This window comes from Mus pahari, chromosome 11, assembly GCF_900095145.1.
Source record: "Mus pahari chromosome 11, PAHARI_EIJ_v1.1, whole genome shotgun sequence".
NCBI classification, from domain to species: domain Eukaryota; kingdom Metazoa; phylum Chordata; class Mammalia; order Rodentia; family Muridae; genus Mus; species Mus pahari.
Window position 1 is genome coordinate 1,109,543 of NC_034600.1, and position 18,470 is coordinate 1,128,012.

Consider the following 18,470-nt stretch of genomic DNA (forward strand, 5'->3'; position numbering starts at 1 on the left):
GAGAGAGAGAGAGAGAGAGAGAGAGAGAGAGAGAGAGAGAGAGAGAGAGAGAGAGAAAGAGGGGGGAGAGGGAGAGAGAGAGGTCAAATAGTCAAGTATTTGAGAGAGAGTGAAGATGATGTGGGGAACTTTCCCCAGAATTCTTACCCTACTAGATATGTAAGATTACCATTAATCTGTAACAGTTACTTTCCCTTCTCATTGGAGAAGGGAAAGTGGGGGTCAAAATATAGATACCATGACTTATGTGTGCAATCCTCAAAATAGAATCAAAGGAGAATAAATTTCAAAGTTGTTTCCAACAGTGTTTCATAGTTTTCTGCACAGAGATGTTGTACCTATATTTTCAAATTCACTGCAGGATAAATGTGTTATATAAAATGATGTTTTTGACTTTTTACTAGATACAAAATATAAAAATGTAGTTTACTTCTCTCTTGCATCCTTGTCCACTACAAAGGCACTAGTGTACTCCTAGCTCTGAGCCTTTCAACATAATTTCACAGGACTTCCAACATATACCAATATGGTTCCACACAATCATAACATCTGACACAGGTATTATTTTACATTTTCTCACTGCTATGTTGGAGTAATTGAAATTAAGTTTAATTGTTCAATATGTCATAACTGAAATTTGTCATATTTGTCAGGGCAGCAGTTAATATTCTTTTCATGAGACACCTTCTTCACAGGTCATTGCTGACACTGGATGGAGTCCCTCTCGAACTTTAGACATGTCTGAAGTACTCAGTAGCCAGGGATGGCCATGCTACTATGAAGGTTCCCTTAGCTCTTTCTAATCTGCGTGTTCTTGAGTCCTTTCTTTTTCTTTTCCCTACTCAGGATGCTCTGTAAATCACTGAAGGGCAGAGGTGGGAAAGGCCATCCTCATGTGCTTCCTGGTGGCAGGGATTTTATTCAGCAGCTCACTGCTTAGCATGACCCTGTAGTTTATAATGTCTTTCACCAATTCAAGAAAGTTCTTATTCCAGATTGCTAGGAGACTTGTAATTTATCATAAACAAGTGTTGAATTTTGTCAAATGACTCTTCAGCACCTGACTGATGAAGTAACTCCACTGAAATGATGCTTAATGTTGTCTTTCAGTATTAAACCAACTTTGCATACTTAGGATACATCATTTATATCTTTTGCATATGTAATAATCTCCTTTCTGTCTTTATACACACATAAACATGTATATATAAATACTAAAATTGAATAGATTTATAGTCTAGAATCTTTCTATCTATATTCATGAAAAGTACACTATATAGTATTCTTTCCATGGAATGTCATTGGTTTGGATATCAGAAAAACAATGGTTTCATGACATAGGTTGGTAAATGCTACATTTACTATTCTGTGGAATTTTTAATGTTGTAATTATTTTTCTTAAATTTTTGTATAATTAACCTGAGAAGCCATTTGTTTTTGAAGACTTTTTTAATGAAAATAATCTTAAACATCTATTTAAATTAATTTTATTATTTTTTCCAGTTATTTTTGAAGATATAAATCTATTCTAATTTGATTTCCATAGGATTTATCCTTTTTGTTTAGGGTTATAGAATTCACTGGGCACAGTTGTACAAGTCAGTTTTCTGTTACTATAACAAAATAATTGGAACAATCAACTTTAAACAATGCAGAGGTTTATTTGGGCTCATCATTATGAAGGCTTTACTGCATGGGTGTTGGTCCTGATACTTTTGTGTATTTAAGTATGGTTGATGAAGCTGCTCACCACAAGGCAGTCAGAAAGAAAAAGAATCACTGGGGTGTCAAAACCCCCTTTGGAAGCATTGCCTCAATTAGCAAACTTCACCCCACAGGTCTTCATCTACTAAAGATTCTATGTACCCAATAGAACCATGGGCTGGAGATCAAGCCTTGAACATATGGGCCTTTGGGACATTCACATTCTAAATGGTAATAGTTGCTTACAGTATTATCTTCCTGTCTTTTTAAAGACCATAGAATTTATAAATAACTCCTCTCATATTCCCAGTGCTGATAAATTACCTTAATCCTTGTTCTTGATCAATTGGCCAGAGTTGGATTAATTGTTCTGATCTTCTCAAAGAATCAGCTTTGAATTTATTGATCATCACTATGGGTTTTCTGTATAAAAGTTCAGTGTTTATGCTTCTTTTATTCTGATAATTCACACTCCACTTTCCCCTTTCTTGGGGTGGAAGCTGAAGCTTCTACCTCAGGCCTTTTCTTCTGTCTTCTAGACAGACAGCTAGAGCAGGTGAGATGCTCTGTGCAAACAGTGGCAAGTCTGAATGCATTGCGCAAAGTGCAACACATGTTTTCGTCTTTTGGAGCTCAGTATTCATCCTAATGCCCCTTTGTAATTATTTCTTGGACTCAGAGGTTATTTAGAAGTGGGTTGTTATTTTCCAATTACTTATTGATTTTCTGGATTTCTCATGTTTTGTGTGATGGCAATCATTTCTAATTTAGGGGACTATTGAGGCCCAGATCTTTCTTGGAAATTCCATATACATTTGAAGAAGTCAATATTTTGCATTGTTGGAAGGAATGCTTTAGAAAACAGTTTGATCAACTTGTCCAGAGGTGCTATTGAAACATCTTATATTCTTATGGCTTTCTTTCTTGCTGGTCCATCAGTTATTAAAACAAAGGTGTCAAAGTCTCTGAATGGAATTATGGATGTTGAAAGCATGTGTTTTGAATCTCTCTTCATTGGACTGTGAGCTTGAAACTCTTTGGTCCCCATTATAAGATGATTCTCCTAGTCTTGGGAAATATTCTTCTTTGTTATTCTAGTTTCTAAGCCCCAAGTGGGTAGGGGTATCACACTCCTGCTCCTTCTGTGCATCCTTTTCCAGCCTTTGCAGAGATTTACAGGAGAATGGGTGATACCTTTGCATATTCGTATTCTCATTCCCTCTCTTTCCCCTTTTCTGAGCCCAGAGAACTCCAGCCCTTTGCTGTTTCAGGTCTATTTGTGCCTCAGCACATTTACTGGGCTCTGTGTACATTCCCCTTTCTGGTCTGCACCTGAATGGCTTGGGACAGGAAGCTGGGAGATCCTAGAGCCATCTCCACCTTCTGTTGCAAATGAGTTTCCTGAAGTATATTTCTCAGTCTTACTTTTGTTGTTCCAGGCATGTTGTCTGTTTTAGCTGCATGAGGTGGGAAAGTATTTTGGGCTTCTGTTATTTCATTTGATGCACACATCTACGGCACAGCCTACCTCAGAAGGAAATGATCGCATAGCTAGATTTAAAATACTTATTCATCTTAGCTTTAAATTTATTAGACAATAAAATTGCTAAAAGCAACTTACTGCAGAATAAATTCAATACAACCTGCAGTGGCATAGAATACTATATATTAATGAACCCTCTAGCACCAAACCACTTCTTTAAATAACAGCTTGGTTTAAGCGAGCAAGCAGAAGCAGTCACAGGTCACAGGTAGCAAAACCAAGTCTTTTATTAGGCAAATCACTCTGCTCTGAGCCTAAGTCAGCACCCACTCCATTTTCTTCTAGCAGAAGCAACCACTCTCTAAGCCTAGCTATTTTCTCCCAGTGGGTTATCTGTGTGGTGGGTTAAAGGATACTCCATCCCTTCAAAAAGCCATGGCAGAGCGTAGCCATGACCCCAGGCTAATAGAATTGTAATTGCCATTACTCATTAAGATGAAGGCATGTGTGACTGGGTTGGTGTGACTGGTATTCTAAGAGAAGACTGTCATGTGACAACAGAGACACACAGGATGATGGCAGAGGCTGATGGACTGACACAACTGAAAGGTATGGTGCCAAGGACAATAGGCAAACAACAAAATATCAGAAAGAGGCAAGACAGGATCATGACCTGTGCCCTGCTCTCTGACCACCACTTTCAGAACCGTGGCTTCACATGCTATTGTCCTATGCTAAAACCATCATAAGGAGCTGTGTGGGCTCAGGACCCTAGTAGGTGTCTCTACTGGGAAAACACTATGCCAAGGCTGCTATGGTCTGGGTGTGTGTCACTCTAAGCTCCTTGCTAGAGATGCAGCAGAATCAGCAGGTGAAGCCTGTAGTGGGCTATGGGGTCTAATTGGGGTAAACACATGGGTAAGAGTTTTCAGAGAACTGCCTGGGCCACCCACCACTTCTTGCCCATTAGACTCAACATGGTTGCCCCTTTCCATATTATTTACTGCCATGTGAAGATTCCATAAGAAGGCATGATATCAGAGAGAGCAAGCACTGCCCAACAGAAATGCATCTGGTTGCCACAAGATCTCAGATTCCCTAGGCAGAGAGAGAGAGAGAGAGAGAGAGAGAGAGAGAGAGAGAGAGAGAGAGAGAGAGAATCTCTCTGCTGGATAGAAATGCCTCTCTGTGTCTGTGGTATTCCATTATAGCAGGACAAATGAAAAAGTGGTTCTCTGGTTATAGCCCCTACTGAGGATGGGGCACAACACCTTGACAGCAGAGAGACAGATGGTGTGTGGTCAGAACAGTAGTTAAAGTGATTAAACAGATTTTTCTTAGGAGGTATGGTATGATAGTTAGTGTGTGTGTGTGTGTGTGTGTGTGTGTACACTAATGTATTTACTAGTGTAAAGATTCATAGGTGACTCAAAAATAACAGTGTAGGGCTGAAGAGATGGCTCAGAGATTAAGAACACTGATTGCTCTTCCAGAGTCCTGAGTTCAATTCCCAAAAAAAACACATGGTGGATCACAACCATCTGCAATGGGATGCAAGGCCCTATTCTGGTGTGTCTGAATAGAGTGACAGTGTACTCACATACATTAAATAAATAAATATTGAAAATAAAATAAGATTTTAAAAAAAATCTTGTATCATTAAAAGCCTCATCCTGTTGTAATGGAGGACTCAGAAAAGATGCATCGTTGGAGTCCCAAGCTCCAGTCAACTTTCCACATCTGATATATCCTACAGCCTCAAGACAACACATAGCTGGGGAGAGTTTGGTGGCTGCTGACTGCCCCTCACTTCCCTGAGGGGAGTGAACAGCCTGACTCTCCCAGCATGGTCACTTTGGCTTATTTCATTGTCGTGACTGTGGGAGCAAAGAACCTGTGCAAGTTATTAAGGCTGACTGCTCCATGACGTCCATGGTCACATCCGACCTGGAGGAAATCACTTCACTGAGCTTGAGAATAGCCTGGGATGTACAGGAAAATGCTATCTCAGAAAGGAAGGAAGGAAGGAAGAAAGGAAGAAAGGAAGAAAGGAAGAAAGGAAGAAAGGAAGAAAGGAAGAAAGGAAGAAAGGAAGAAAGGAAGAAATGAAGGACGGAAGGAAGAAAGGAAGAAATGAAGAAATGAAGGACGGAAGGAAGAAAGGAAGAAATGAAAGATGGAAGGAAGAAAAGAAGGAAGGAAGGAAGGAAGGAAGGAAGGAAGGAAGGAAGGAAGGAAGGAAAAAATGAATGACAGAAGGAAGGGAGGAAGGAAGGAAGGAAAGAAGGAAGGAAGAAATGAAAGATGGAAGGAAGGAAGGAAGAAATGAAGGAAAAATGAAGGACAGAAGGAAGAAAGGAAGGAAGAAAGGAAGAAAGGAAAAAATGAAGGATGGAAGGAAGGAAAAAAGGAAGAAATGAAGGAAGGAAAGGAAGGAAGGAAGGAAAAGAAGGAAGAAAAGAAGGAAGAAAAAGAGGAAAAGAAAAGAGACGAGGACAGCAGGTGGAACCTGAAGTAGGACCTTCTAGATCTGAGCCTTTGGTGTTTCCCCTTGTGTCTGTATCCCTTGACAGTTTCACTCTTGTACAGAATGACTCTTAGTCTTCCTTGCCCCATGATCATCTCCCAGCCCCCTCTCTCCTACATAACCCTTCTTTCTGACAATGCCCTCTCATTTTCATGTCTTCCATTTGTGTGTGACCCACTGGGTTTAATTTTAATGGTTGGTTAGCTCCGATTGTCTACCTAATTGGATTAAGAAATACCTCAGGCATTAATGAAGCACACCTCTGGGTGTGTCTGTGAGAATGTTTCCAGAAAGGATTAAGGGGGGTAGGAAGAGTCACCCTGAACATGGCGGCACCATTCCATGGACTGTGGTCCTGGGCTCAGTTAAAGGGTAGGGGGGGGGGGAGGAAAGAAGCCAGCCAAGCATTGCATTCCCTTTCTGCTGCTCCCAGATCTGCCCAGCCACGAGCAAGCATCCTCACACTTCTCCACTACAGCTGAGAACTGCTTCCAGTACCACATCGTCATCCCCACGGTGATGGATGGTCCCCTCAAGCGGTGACCCTTCTCTCTACGTACCTGGTCATGGCAACAGTAAACGTAAGTGTGACAAATGCTCCCTCTCCGCTTCTTCCAGCATTTTCTTCAGGGGCATAACCATACCTCATTGCAGAGGCCAAAAAGCTTTCTGGAAGATGGGAGTTGGGCACAGGGGCCATAAGCCAGATAGCAGAGAGTTCCAACCAGAGGAAAAGCAAAGCTTGGATTAGCAGGACAAACCCGGTGAGTCGGTCACACCCACCTGTTTGGTAGTGTCTGATAATCTGCAAATGAACCTCAGAGCTTGGCTGAGAATGAACACTAAGTATCCCTGGTCCTGGGGAGTGGGGAGAACATATCAGGGGCATGCCCTGGTTAATTACCTTGGCTCTGCAGGGCTGCCAGGCCTTTCTGTGAGAACACAGCCGTGGATCTGAGCTCTGTTCTATGTTCCTACCTGTCGGAGTCAGGGGAGGATGACAGTAGTGGCCACATAGAAAAGGAAGCCTGAAATGCAGCACACTGGAGGAGCTAAGTGAGGGGTTGCTTAGCAACTCTTAATAGGAAATAATTTGAACTGGGAAGTTATTTTTTCCTGAGAACTTTGCTGCTCCAGCCTGAAGATAAGGATTCACTCCCCTCTCTTCTGGCAGCTCCCCTACATGCACGCCTGGGTGCCAGGGTGCTTCCACACAGCCCCAACCCGACAGAGAAAAAGCTTGCTTGTAAGAAATCTGATACAGTGAAGGAGAATTTCAGTTTCCGTATAAAACCAACAGCTGATCCCCAAATAACAATGCTCCCCACATTGTAGTGAGTTGTGCCTGTGCGCGCGTACCACGGACAACGTGGTGAACTTTCCCTTCATTCTAGGGGCCCCCGTTTCTCTTATGGAACGTGGAGGAGGTGGCCTCCAAATACAAAACCTCAGCGGGCAACTCAGAGTTGTGTCAGACTAAGGTTTCCACCTCCCAGAACCCTACCCCACACCATAATGATCTTCTGATTCTCCAGCCCAAACCTGGCCCAAAGAAATCCACCCAGAATTCCACATCCGACAGCAAGCTTCAGCACAAGTGGTAATGGGTGTGCAGAGGTAGGCGTGCTGCTGCCGGGATGTCAGGGGTAAATGCCTGCTCTCTTCCTTCCGTTCAACTTTATATAATTCTCTTAACTTCTCTGGGGTTAAGTTTTCCCATCAGCTAAATGCAAGTAATAACGGTTGGTAGTGACAAAGATAGGTGTGTAAACTCAAGGCCTGGTATTGGGAGAAGCCTGGGCATAATTCCCAGCATTCTGGTAGTACAGTTTAGTAGGCTGTTATGTTCCTTGTACATTTATTTATTTATTTCCATAACTATTTACATCTGGTAATGTGTGGGGGCGGGCTGCTGGGTCGCGCAGTCTTTCATATGCACCTGGGAGCTGGTTATGCATTTAGCTCTGTTGATGAGAGTGCAGTGCTAATCCAATGCACCTTGGGTGCTGCGTGATGGTGACTGAAGCTCTGGATTGCGACGCCCATCATTCACATGAAGCCAGCACAGTAGTACACATCTGTAAATGGCAGTACTCCGGTGGTGAGAACATACAGTCATCCCTGCCTGCAAGAGGCCCTGTCTCAAACAAGGTAGAGGGGACCCACAGCTATGGTTAACCTCTGACCTCCACAGGTACACTGTGGCCTGAGCACATTATTACCCACTCGTAGTAACAAAATGTATACATTACACACACATCAAAAAAAAAAAAAAAAAAAAGATAAAATGCACATTGGCTATAGGGTGTGGCTCGGGTCTCATGGAAGAACAGAGATAAGATTGGTACAACCTGCCTAATGACCCGATAACTGAGACTTTACTCTCCAGGGCCAGGTTCATGTTCCTCTGAAGAAAATCTCTAGAGGGAAGAGGAAGCTGAGGACATCAACAGAAACAGTTAACCTATGAGACAATGTCTGCGAAAGCCCGGTGTGGGGCACAGCAAGGCCTCACTAAAAGGCCCGGACAATTTCCCCACATGCTGCTTAGAACCCAACAGGAGGGAGAATTCAGAAATGCTGCCTCCACTCTAAACAGCCAGAGTCGTGTGGGATCCCAAAATAACTGTGCACCAGGCTTGGTCTACCCAGTACGTGTCCTTAAAGCTCACATCCCAGCAGAGTGGGCTTTGCCACTTAAGCACAAACTCCTTCATCTTTGTTCTCAGCTATAACTACCTTTTTTTAGTGTTTTCTCAGATCTGTGCTTCATGCATAGTACAAAAATGCCTCAGTAGCTCTCTAGTCATGGTGCATGAAGAAGGGTCTCCTGGGGAAGGGGCTCTGAGAGGGGAAGGGGAGGTTTTCTCCTGCCATTTGCATGCAAGGTGATTTGCAAGTGGGACCCTGTTGACAGCAGCCCTCATGCCAGCACAGCAGGGAACACAGGCTGATGCTGGACCACTTCAAAGCCCACAGAAGCCCTTACTTCTCCTTCTTACCAACTTTTTTTTATTAGATATTTTCTTCATCTACATTTCAAATGCTATCCCGAAAGTTACCAACTTTTAAGGAGACCAAGTCTGCCACCGATCTACTCTGTCTTTGTAAAAAAGCCCCTATGAGCACATATCGGGAGCTGGCATCTTTTAAGGTCATAGAACCTGGAAAGTCCCTTCCCTCTGAAGGAATGAGGTTATCCCTCCGAGCATCCAAAGGCGACACCATCATCACACTCAGCATGGTTCTGCCACAGCTGAGACAAGGCTCAGGTGCAGGTTTAACTTCACTCTTCATATGGGGAAAAGGCAGGGGAACAGAACGCGGCTCCGGAACTTGCAGGGTGGCATTTCTAACGGGCTCTTAGCAGCTGCACAAGCAACTGCCATTCTGATCACCAGTCCTGACCAGAACTCACCTCCTCATCACCAGCCTTCTGTATGCCATTCCTACCTCAAGAAAATGGGACAGCCATCAGCTAAGGAGAGGGGACTTGATCTGGTTAGAAATTCACCAAGCAAGACATCACTTAAAAACCGAGGCTCCACAGTGAGAACTGGATACTTTTTTTTTTTTTTTTTTTTTTTTTTGAGATTATTAGACAGGAAGAGTGGACCCAATGCCATTTTCATAGGAATCAAAAGGCAGCACATTTGTATACAGAGCAATACCTGGGGCATACAGAGGTCAGCCAATATCCTGTGACATATACACAGTAGAGAGAATTCTCTCCCTGTGTCTCCAGAGCCACGTGAACAGGTTATTGTCTCCTTAGGCCTGTAGGTGTGGATGCACTTCACACATGAGAACATCTCTAATACTCAACAGACAGTGGTTTGAAAATGGAAGAAGAACCCAAACCTCCTTCATATAGGTTCCCTTCAACCTAAAGGAAAACATGACAGCAGGGGAGTTATCAAGCCTGAGGTGGGAGAGGAAGCCACAGAGGGATGAGATGCAGGAGGGAAATGCTTCCCTAGGGGCAACAGGTGCAAGATAGAAACTAAATCTGTCAAGGATTGAATACTGCACCCCCAAAAGATTTGTTCAGTTAAATCCCAGCACAACTCAGTATAACTAGTTAGAACCAGACTGGAAATAGGGCCTCCACAGGTACCATCAAATGAAAATGAAGTTGCATAAGGGGTTCAATTGCAATGTGAATCGTGTTCTTATAATAAAGGGAAGAGGGGCATATGGTGATACTCTGGGAGAACACCAAGGGAAAACACAGGATGTCCAGTTGTGAAGGCCACACTGGAGGCTGGGATTGATGAGGAAGGGGTTCCTGAAAAGCCTACCGGGAAACCACGGCCCAGCCTCTCCCTCAGTTCCAGGCTTCTGGCTTCAGAGCTGAGGGCAACAGCTCATCCATGAAACACAACTCAGATAGTATGGGTCTCGGTGACAGCAATCCCAGAAACCTGGACCAGTATCCACCACAGAGCAAGCACTGTTCTTTTCAACCAGCTCAGGCCTGCCGAGGTCGAACTCTCCAGCTACAGATGTGCCTCAGCAGTTCTAAGCAGGCTATTCGTTTGTCACCCTTGACGGAGCTTCTTCAGGTCAGACTCACTCTTGGGACACTGGTAGCCTCTACCATTCCCAATCCTTGACCTACACGTTCCCGGGTGCAGATTGATGCTTGGCTGTGTGGTGTGTTGGGTGAAGAAGAAGTATTCATGCAAATCTTCACTGAATTCCTTAAAACAAAAAGTGTCCCATTTATGCCAGAACAGAAACTATGCCTCGTATTTTCCTGAGCTGGTTTCAAGCTCATAATGTTTCACATTCTTTTAATCCAAAGATGACGAGTAAGCATGGCCTCACGACTCGCTCCATTGGTGGAGATGCAGCAGTGTAACCAGAAGGCACTCACTGAGCCTGGAGTGAACAGCAAAGACTTCCATGTGAAATGCAAGTAAGAAATCTACAGCTCACCTTCCTGGCTTTACCTGGAGCTTCTAGAATATCAAACCATGAGCCACCCAAACCAAACCAAACCACCACCAACAAAACAAATAGTAACAACAACAACAAACAGCACTGTAAAGCTCCGTATCTACCAAACCGCTACATGAAACAAATAAATTGGGTCCCATTTCTGCAGCATGAAATAACTTCTAGAGGAGTGTCATGGTTTGAATATGCTTGGCCCAGGGAGTGGCTCTATTTGGAGGTGTGGCCTTGCTGGAATAGGTGTGTCACTGTGGGCCTGGGCTTTAAGACCCTCATCCTAGCTGCCTGGAAGTCAGCCTTTCACTAGCAGCCTTCAGATGAAGATGGCCAAAACAAAAACTATGCCTCGTATTTTCCTGAGCTGGTTACAAGCTCAGAATGTTCTCAGCTCTTCTAGAAAATGTGCCTGTGGGGCACTCCTCTCCAATATTAGAACTCTCAGCTCTGCTTGCACCATGCCTGTCTGGATGCTGCCATGTTTCCACCTTGATGATAATGGGCTGAAACTCTGAACCTGTAAGCCAGCCCCAATGAAATGTTCTTATAAGAGTTGGCTTGGTCATGGTATCTCTTAACAGTAATGAAACCCTAACTAAGACGAGGAGGTTGGCATGTATCAAACCAAAGCAGCATCAGAGAAACCCCCTACACATCAATGGCTAGTGTCTTGAACCCCCTTCCCCACCTTCCATTTTCCTTTTCTCCCAGTTATTCTTATGAAGCTATTTGGTTGTGTGACAAGATTACCCCAAGCCTCCTACCCTTTGATGTGCCTGTACTTTCTCAGGGTTGCACAAATCTCCCATTTTTACCCTACCAGAGCTGTTGAAGGGTACTTTTATGTGAACACCTGTGCACCTGTTGAGGCAGCACATCCCAGATTTCATTTCATTGACATATGGGGACCAAATCATTCTATGGGTGGGACTGACCTCTTCAATGGAGAGCATTTATCATCACCCCTGGCTTTCTGCCCCCTGCATGACAGTGACACTAGCGAGAATTACTGATGTCATGATGAATAGCTGGCCTCTAAAGTCAGTCCTCTTGTATCCCAAGCCGTTCCCCTAAACAGCATCTCAGCCTGAGTGAGATCCTTCACCACCCACCTCTACAGGAGCAGAGCAGGTCAGGGGAGAGCCTACTGTGTGAGAAACAAAACAAGTAAAGCAAGAGTAGCACAAAGTAGGATCTGGCCGAGTCTACACCATTTAAGTGCTGGCCATTGTCACCCTTGTTCCACACTGGGAAGGCTAAGGGCGTTGCATGCAAGGTGATGCACTCTCACACAGGACATCACAACAGCGAGACCTGGCCTCACTCTCAGCCTCTGGGAAGTGAGCTAGGTTCTTAGATGCACTGACTCCTTAAAGCCCCCTGTGTTTACTGAGCTTTATCCATAGAAGAGTATGATGTAATGCATGATGGAGCTGAGGATTACCCAGGATCAGTGAAACCTTGTCTAAAGAAGAGATGACAAAGTCAGCAATGTGTCCGGAAGGCTGTCAACCAACACTCAGCTCACTATGCTGTTGACTGATGTTCAGATCACCAGACTGTCTGCACAGTTTAGCCCCTGTAACAACTCCACACCCGTCCCCAGCAAACGTCATCTATACCACTGCCAGTGCTATCCACGATTTCAGAGAAAGGACAAAAGAGCTACACTGGGGGTTTTCCAGTGTTTCATCTGACTGAGATCTGTGTGAATCATCTCCATGAGGACAAATGAGCATGAAGAGGACAATTTTCATAGTTCCCTCAGCTCTTCTAGAAAATGTGCCTGTAGGGCACTTCTCTCCAATATTAGCTTTACCACCATCAAGAAGAGGCCACGTTTTTAATAACTGAATAGTATTCCATTGTGTAACTGTACCACATTTTCTTTATCCATTCTTCAGTCAAGGGATATGTAGGTTGTTTCCAGTTTCTGGCTATTATGACTAAAGCTGCTGTGGACAGAGTTGAGCCAGTGTCCTTGAGGTATCGAGGAGCATCTTTTGGGTATGTGCCCAGGAGAGTTATAGCTGGGTCTTGAGGTAGACCTATTCCCAGTTTTCTGAGAAATAGGCAAATCGATTTCCATAGTGGTTGTACAAGTTTGGACTCCCACCAGCAATAGAGGAGTGTTCCTCTTACCCATTGCATAGGTAAGCACCGATCCCTGACACTATTAGTGAGACTCTGTTAGACTGGCAGACAGGAGTCTAGCATGGCTGCCCTCTGAGAAGCTCCACACAGCAGCTGACTCAGACAGATGCAGAGATCCGCAGCCAAGCAGTAGATGGGGCTTGGACATCCTTATGGAAGAGTTTTGGGCCCCAAAGGAGATAGAAACTCCTTAAGGAGACCAACAGAGTCAACTAACCTGGACCTTTGAGACTCTCAGAGAATGAACCACCAACCAAAGAACATACATGGGCGGGACCTACACTCTCCTATACATATGTAGCTGATTTGCAGCTTGGTCTTCATATGGGTCCCAAACAAGTTATCCCAAAAGCTGTTGCCTGTCTGTCTGCGGCAGACGCTTTTCCAGGTGCGCGTCCTTGTCTGGCCTCACTGAGAGAGCGTGAGCGTAGCCTCACAGAGACTTGACGTGCCAGCGCTGGGGGATAGCCAGAGGAAGCTCCACCCTCCCAGAGGAGAAAGTGGAGAAGGATTATGGTAGGTGATATCCTGGAAGAGGGGCAGTGAGACAGATGCGGAGTAAAAAATAAAAATTAAAAAAAAAGTTAATTAAAATAAACAAGTAGATAAATACAATTATTTAAATGCAAAATAAAATAAAAAGTAAAAAAATAAAGAGAAGAGACTATGTTGCTCTAAAGGGCAGGGTGGTTCTGCACTTTCTGAAGTAGGGTAAACTTACTGAGACACTTTCAGATGGCTAGTGTTGAGGGAAGGGCCCACATCTACGGCAGATCTATTAAAGAACACCAGAGGATAAATTCAGATGATTTAAAACAATGATTTCACCTTATGTCTTCATCCCAGCTGAATGTGTCAGGAGGACCCAGAAGAGATTTCAGTTTTCTATGCAGGATTACATATTATCTCCGCTGTAATGTGGAGTGTAAGCAGACCCACAGCACAGGACGGGCCCCCTGACAGCCTGGACAACTACAGCCATGGATCCCAGCTGTGGGCCTTTGCTGAGCTTAGTGCTTGCAGTGAGAGGAAGGGGCAGGCACAGACATGTCTGCAGAAACAAGCCCTGCTCAGGGCTGGACATGCAACCCATAGGATCACCTCAAGGTGCCAGACCCTTTGGATGTAAATGCCCTAAAACTAGAAAAAGACAACCATAAAGTGGTTGAGGTCATGTGTAGACAGTTTTGTGCTTGGTTTTTTTTTTTTTTTTTTTTTTAAATATCAATGGAAGTTTGGAAACAAAAATGCCAAGGCACATGAGGATGGTTAATACCAATAAATAAATAAATAAATAAATAAATAAATAAATAAATAAATAAATAAATCCAGTCTAAAGATGACAAAGTCGAGCATAGCTCCCCATCAATGAAGCCTGTCTCTCAACCACTTCCTAGAGGGAAGACACCAAGGTGAGAGGACACTCCTACCCCTCTCCATGCTCCTGCAGGCAAGACCAACAGTGAAGAGAGCCACTGGGAGCCGCTGGGAAGTGGGGTACAGTAAAGCCAAGGAGGATGTGAGAGGTGGCTGGTGAGGTGTCATTCATAGGTGCAGAAGTCGGTTCTCTGAAGGACGTTCTAACAGATGGGAGCAACCCTTCCTGATTAAATCACAAAGCTACAAATGAGGCCGAGGGGACTAATTGAGAATCAGGTCTGATACCACCAATGGGCTCATGTTTGCCCCTATACTGCAAGCTCCAGCTAAGAAATTAGTGTGTGCTACCTAAGAGTGAGTGAATTAAATATTCGAAAGGAAAAAAATGGCAATTCCAGTCACCAATGGATGACAACGCTGTCAAATATAAATAAACTGAAACTCTTAGGCAAAGAAAGAGTACTAAGTCTGCTGAGACTGAGATGTATCTAATCAACATTAACAATTAGATAAAGCAACCTTTTAAAGTTTGAGTCACCCATTTTATCTTACGATATGTAATTTTATTGTTTCTTTTATTTTGAGATTATAATGTAATCTCATTATTCCCATCGTCCCTTCCTCCAAACCCTTCCATGTGTGCCTCCTTTTTCAAATTCATGGCCTCTCTGTTCATTAATTTCTGTTGCATGTATATATGTACATACACATATATTCCTAAATATAACCTGCTCAGCCTATACAATGTTACCTACATGTATGTTATAAGTTGGGCAAGTACAACAATAGACATGATGAAACGGGCAGGAGAAAAAGTAATTTCAAAATTCCATTCATAAGACAACAACAAAAATTTTAGGGACTCTTTCTCCACATCCTCACCAGCATGTGCTGTCACTTGAGTTTTTGATCTTAGCCATTCTGAGAAAGGGTAAGAACCCTCCATTGCTGGTGGAATTGCAAGCTGGTACAGCTACTCTGGAAATCAATCTGGTGGTTTCTCAGAGAATTGGAAACAGTTCTACGTGAAGACACAGGCATACCGTTCCTTGTCATATATCCAAAAGATACTCCACCATACCCCAAGGAAACATGGTCCACCATGTTCATAGCAGCCTTATTTATAAGAGCTAGAAACTGAAACCAACCCAGATGTCCCTCAACCTGAGGAATGAATACAGAAAATGTGGTTCATTTACACAATGGAATACTCTTCAGCTATTAAAAACAAGGACATCATGAATTTTGCAGGCAAATGGATGGAACTTAAAAATATCACTCTGCGTGAGTTAACCAAGATCCAAAAGGAAGTACTCACTGATAAGTGGATATTAACCATAAAGTACAGGATATTCATGACACACTCCACAGACCCAAGAAGTTAAACAAGAAGAAAGACTAAAGCAAGGATGAGTCTCACTTAGAAAGGGTAATAAAATAGTCATAGGAGGCCGAGTGAGGGAGAAAACTGGATGGGAGAGGAAATGGGGAGGGGAATGGGGGAGAGAGTCAGGATCAGATGTGGAGAGAGACAGGAGAGAGGGCCAGAGGGCCAGGAGAATGAATGGAAGTCTGTAGATGTAGGCGTGTGGGGGGGTAGGAGATGGGGGAAATCTCTAGGAAGTCCCAGAGACCAGGGATGGGGGAAGAGGAGGCAATACAGGTTACCTTAGCAGAGATGCCTAATAGTGGGGACATGGAACCTGAAGTGGCCACCTCCTGTAGCCAGACAGGACCCCCAGTGGAGGGATACAGGGAAAGGCTGGCTTTTCCCCTACAGGGCTGCCTTACCTCAGTGGGAGAAAATGCCCTAATCCTGCAGTTACTCCATGGTGGGATGATACCGAGGGGCCAAGACCCTCTCAGAGGAGAAGAGGAGGGGAGGTAAGGGGAGGGACTCTGTGGGGAATGTGATGTCGGGGATGGGGGCATCTGAGATGCAAATAAATAAATAACCTTTAGGGACCTATGAATAAATCCAGGAAAATTTGCCAGCTCTATAAAGAAGTAAAAGTCTTAGACATAAAAGATCTTCCGACTTTATAGGAAGCACGCTAATGCCTCAGATGGGGAAGAGATCTGAAATCTCTAGGCATTCTTTTATTAATTCAACGTTCTCTCTCTTTCTTTCTTTCTTTCTTTCTTTCTCTCTGTCTCTCTCTCTCTCTCTCTCTCTTTCTCTCTCTCTCTCTCTTTCTCTCTCTCTCTCTCTATCTCCCCCTCCCTCCCCCTCCCCAGGGTTTTATTTATAAAAACTAAGCTGGCATCTTGTCTAACTATCCTCAACCCATACCTATTCCCTGTACAATACATCCTTCAGGCAAGCCATCAGGCAGCTGCTGAGAGCCGCCACTCATACAGCAGAAATGCTGAGTAACATCTCTGGCTAGACTGTACTGTTAAGACATGACGTCACCCAGACATAGGCAGCTTCTCAGTCAAGAGCCCAAGCAGGAGCGAAATGGGTGTTAGTTTGCAACAGGAATAGGAAGCAAGCTTACTCACAGGATGTGATCATGTTGGTAGAAAAGCAGGCTTGCTGGAGTCTGTCTTTCCAAAACAAGTGAGTGTCAATGAGAAGGAATGTATGTGTTAGTCTGGGAAAAATCAGAGCACACTGAAATGGGGGTAAACTCTAGACCGCACTAAGCAGTGACTGCACTATCCAAAGGACCAGGGATCCGTCCAACCCCACTGCCAGCAGAACTGGTCAACTCCAATAGACACTGTCTGACCTCAGCTACTTAGTACCTCCACAATAGACATTTCAAATGACTTTCTTCTTTGTGCCTGGATTATTTCATTTTTCAACTAGACAGGAAGAATGAGATTTGGTGACTTATTGCTCAGTATGCTGACTACAATCAATAATAATAGATTAGATAGTTCAAAATTGTTAAAAGATTGGATATTTCAAAATTACGAAAAAGAGCCAGGTGTTGTGGTCCATGCCTCTAATCCTAAAACTTGAAGTCAAGGGCAGAGGACATGAGAATCTGAGTCTACCCCAGTCCATGTGGTGAGTTCTAGGCCAGCCGCGGCTACATGGCAAGACTCTTATCTCAAAAACGTTTGCTCACAGCCAGGCGTGGCGGCACACTCCCAGCACTGGGGAGGCAGAGGCAGGCAGATTTCTGAGTTTGAGGCCAGCCTGGTCTACAGAGTGAGTTCCAGGACAGCCAGGGCTACACAGAGAAACCCTGTCTCAAAACAAACAAAAAAAGTATGTTCACAGTATCTCACTTCAAAAAAGATAATTCAGTCAGGTGTTGATATGCTAATTAGATATGCTAATTACCTTGACTTTATCACCTTACAGATTTCATCAGAGTGTCGCATTATAACCCATAATATACAGTCATTATTTGTCAATTAAAAGATAAACATATGTTTAAATCTTCATGTTTTTCATTTAGTCAAGTCTAGGATGAAGTCTACATAACCAAGTAAGGATTGAATTCAGGCCTGAAGACAGAATCCAAAAAAGTGTGTGATTTCTTACCTGGTCCCAGGCGGACACGGTCCCTCCAAAGCACATGAACAGGTATCCCATGGCAACCAGACATATCCAAATCACCAGCGAGAACACACGGAGCAGCTTCTTGAACACAGACTCGATGCAGACAAGAATGAATATGGCGAAGAAGATGGCCAGGGCAGTGGGAACGGTTATTAAAAATGCCACGTGGTCTTCCACCTCCTGCAGAGAGAAACACAAAGCAGAAGATGGAATTGGAGGGAGGGTGGCCACGACTTATGGGAAAACAGCTCCAGTGTCAACCAATGTCAAACATGTGTGGCTGAAAACCATTTCCAAAGGAGAACTGTTTAAAGTTTTAAAAGAAACTCCAAGTTTTACTTTGAATGATCATGGTTTGTTTGTTTGTTTGTTTTTCCCCTAAATAGATCATGCAATGCTGGCTCTTTTAAACTGGCAAATTAGCCAGACCTTCACCATTATGTTTTTTTCCAGAAAAATGAAGAAGTAGATTTTATAACAGAATCAACTTCAAGAAAAATGAGTGGAGGCATTTTTTGGGGGATGGCATGATCCCATCAACACCAGGGGAAAGTAAGACCCATCAACTTCCCTGCCTGGATTAGAGGATCATAAACACTATGCTCTCCAGAAACTAAGTCACCAAATGGATTTGAAGTGTTTTATTTAGAAGAAGAAGAAGAAGAAGAAGAAGAAGAAGAAGAAGAAGAAGAAGAAGAAGAAGAAGAAGAAGAAGAAGAAGAAGAAGAAGAAGAAGAAGAGGAAGA

General features: G+C 43.7%; 1 protein-coding gene across 1 annotated transcript in view; it reads right to left on the reverse strand.

The window, feature by feature from the left end:
• Positions 1-18,470, reverse strand: part of Adcy2 (adenylate cyclase 2) — a 384,313-nt gene that overhangs the window by 349,509 nt on the left and 16,334 nt on the right. The window contains exon 2 of the mRNA XM_021208196.1: positions 17,707-17,904. Within this exon, the coding sequence (XP_021063855.1) occupies positions 17,707-17,904 (198 nt within the window). The remainder of the gene's footprint in view (positions 1-17,706; positions 17,905-18,470) is intronic.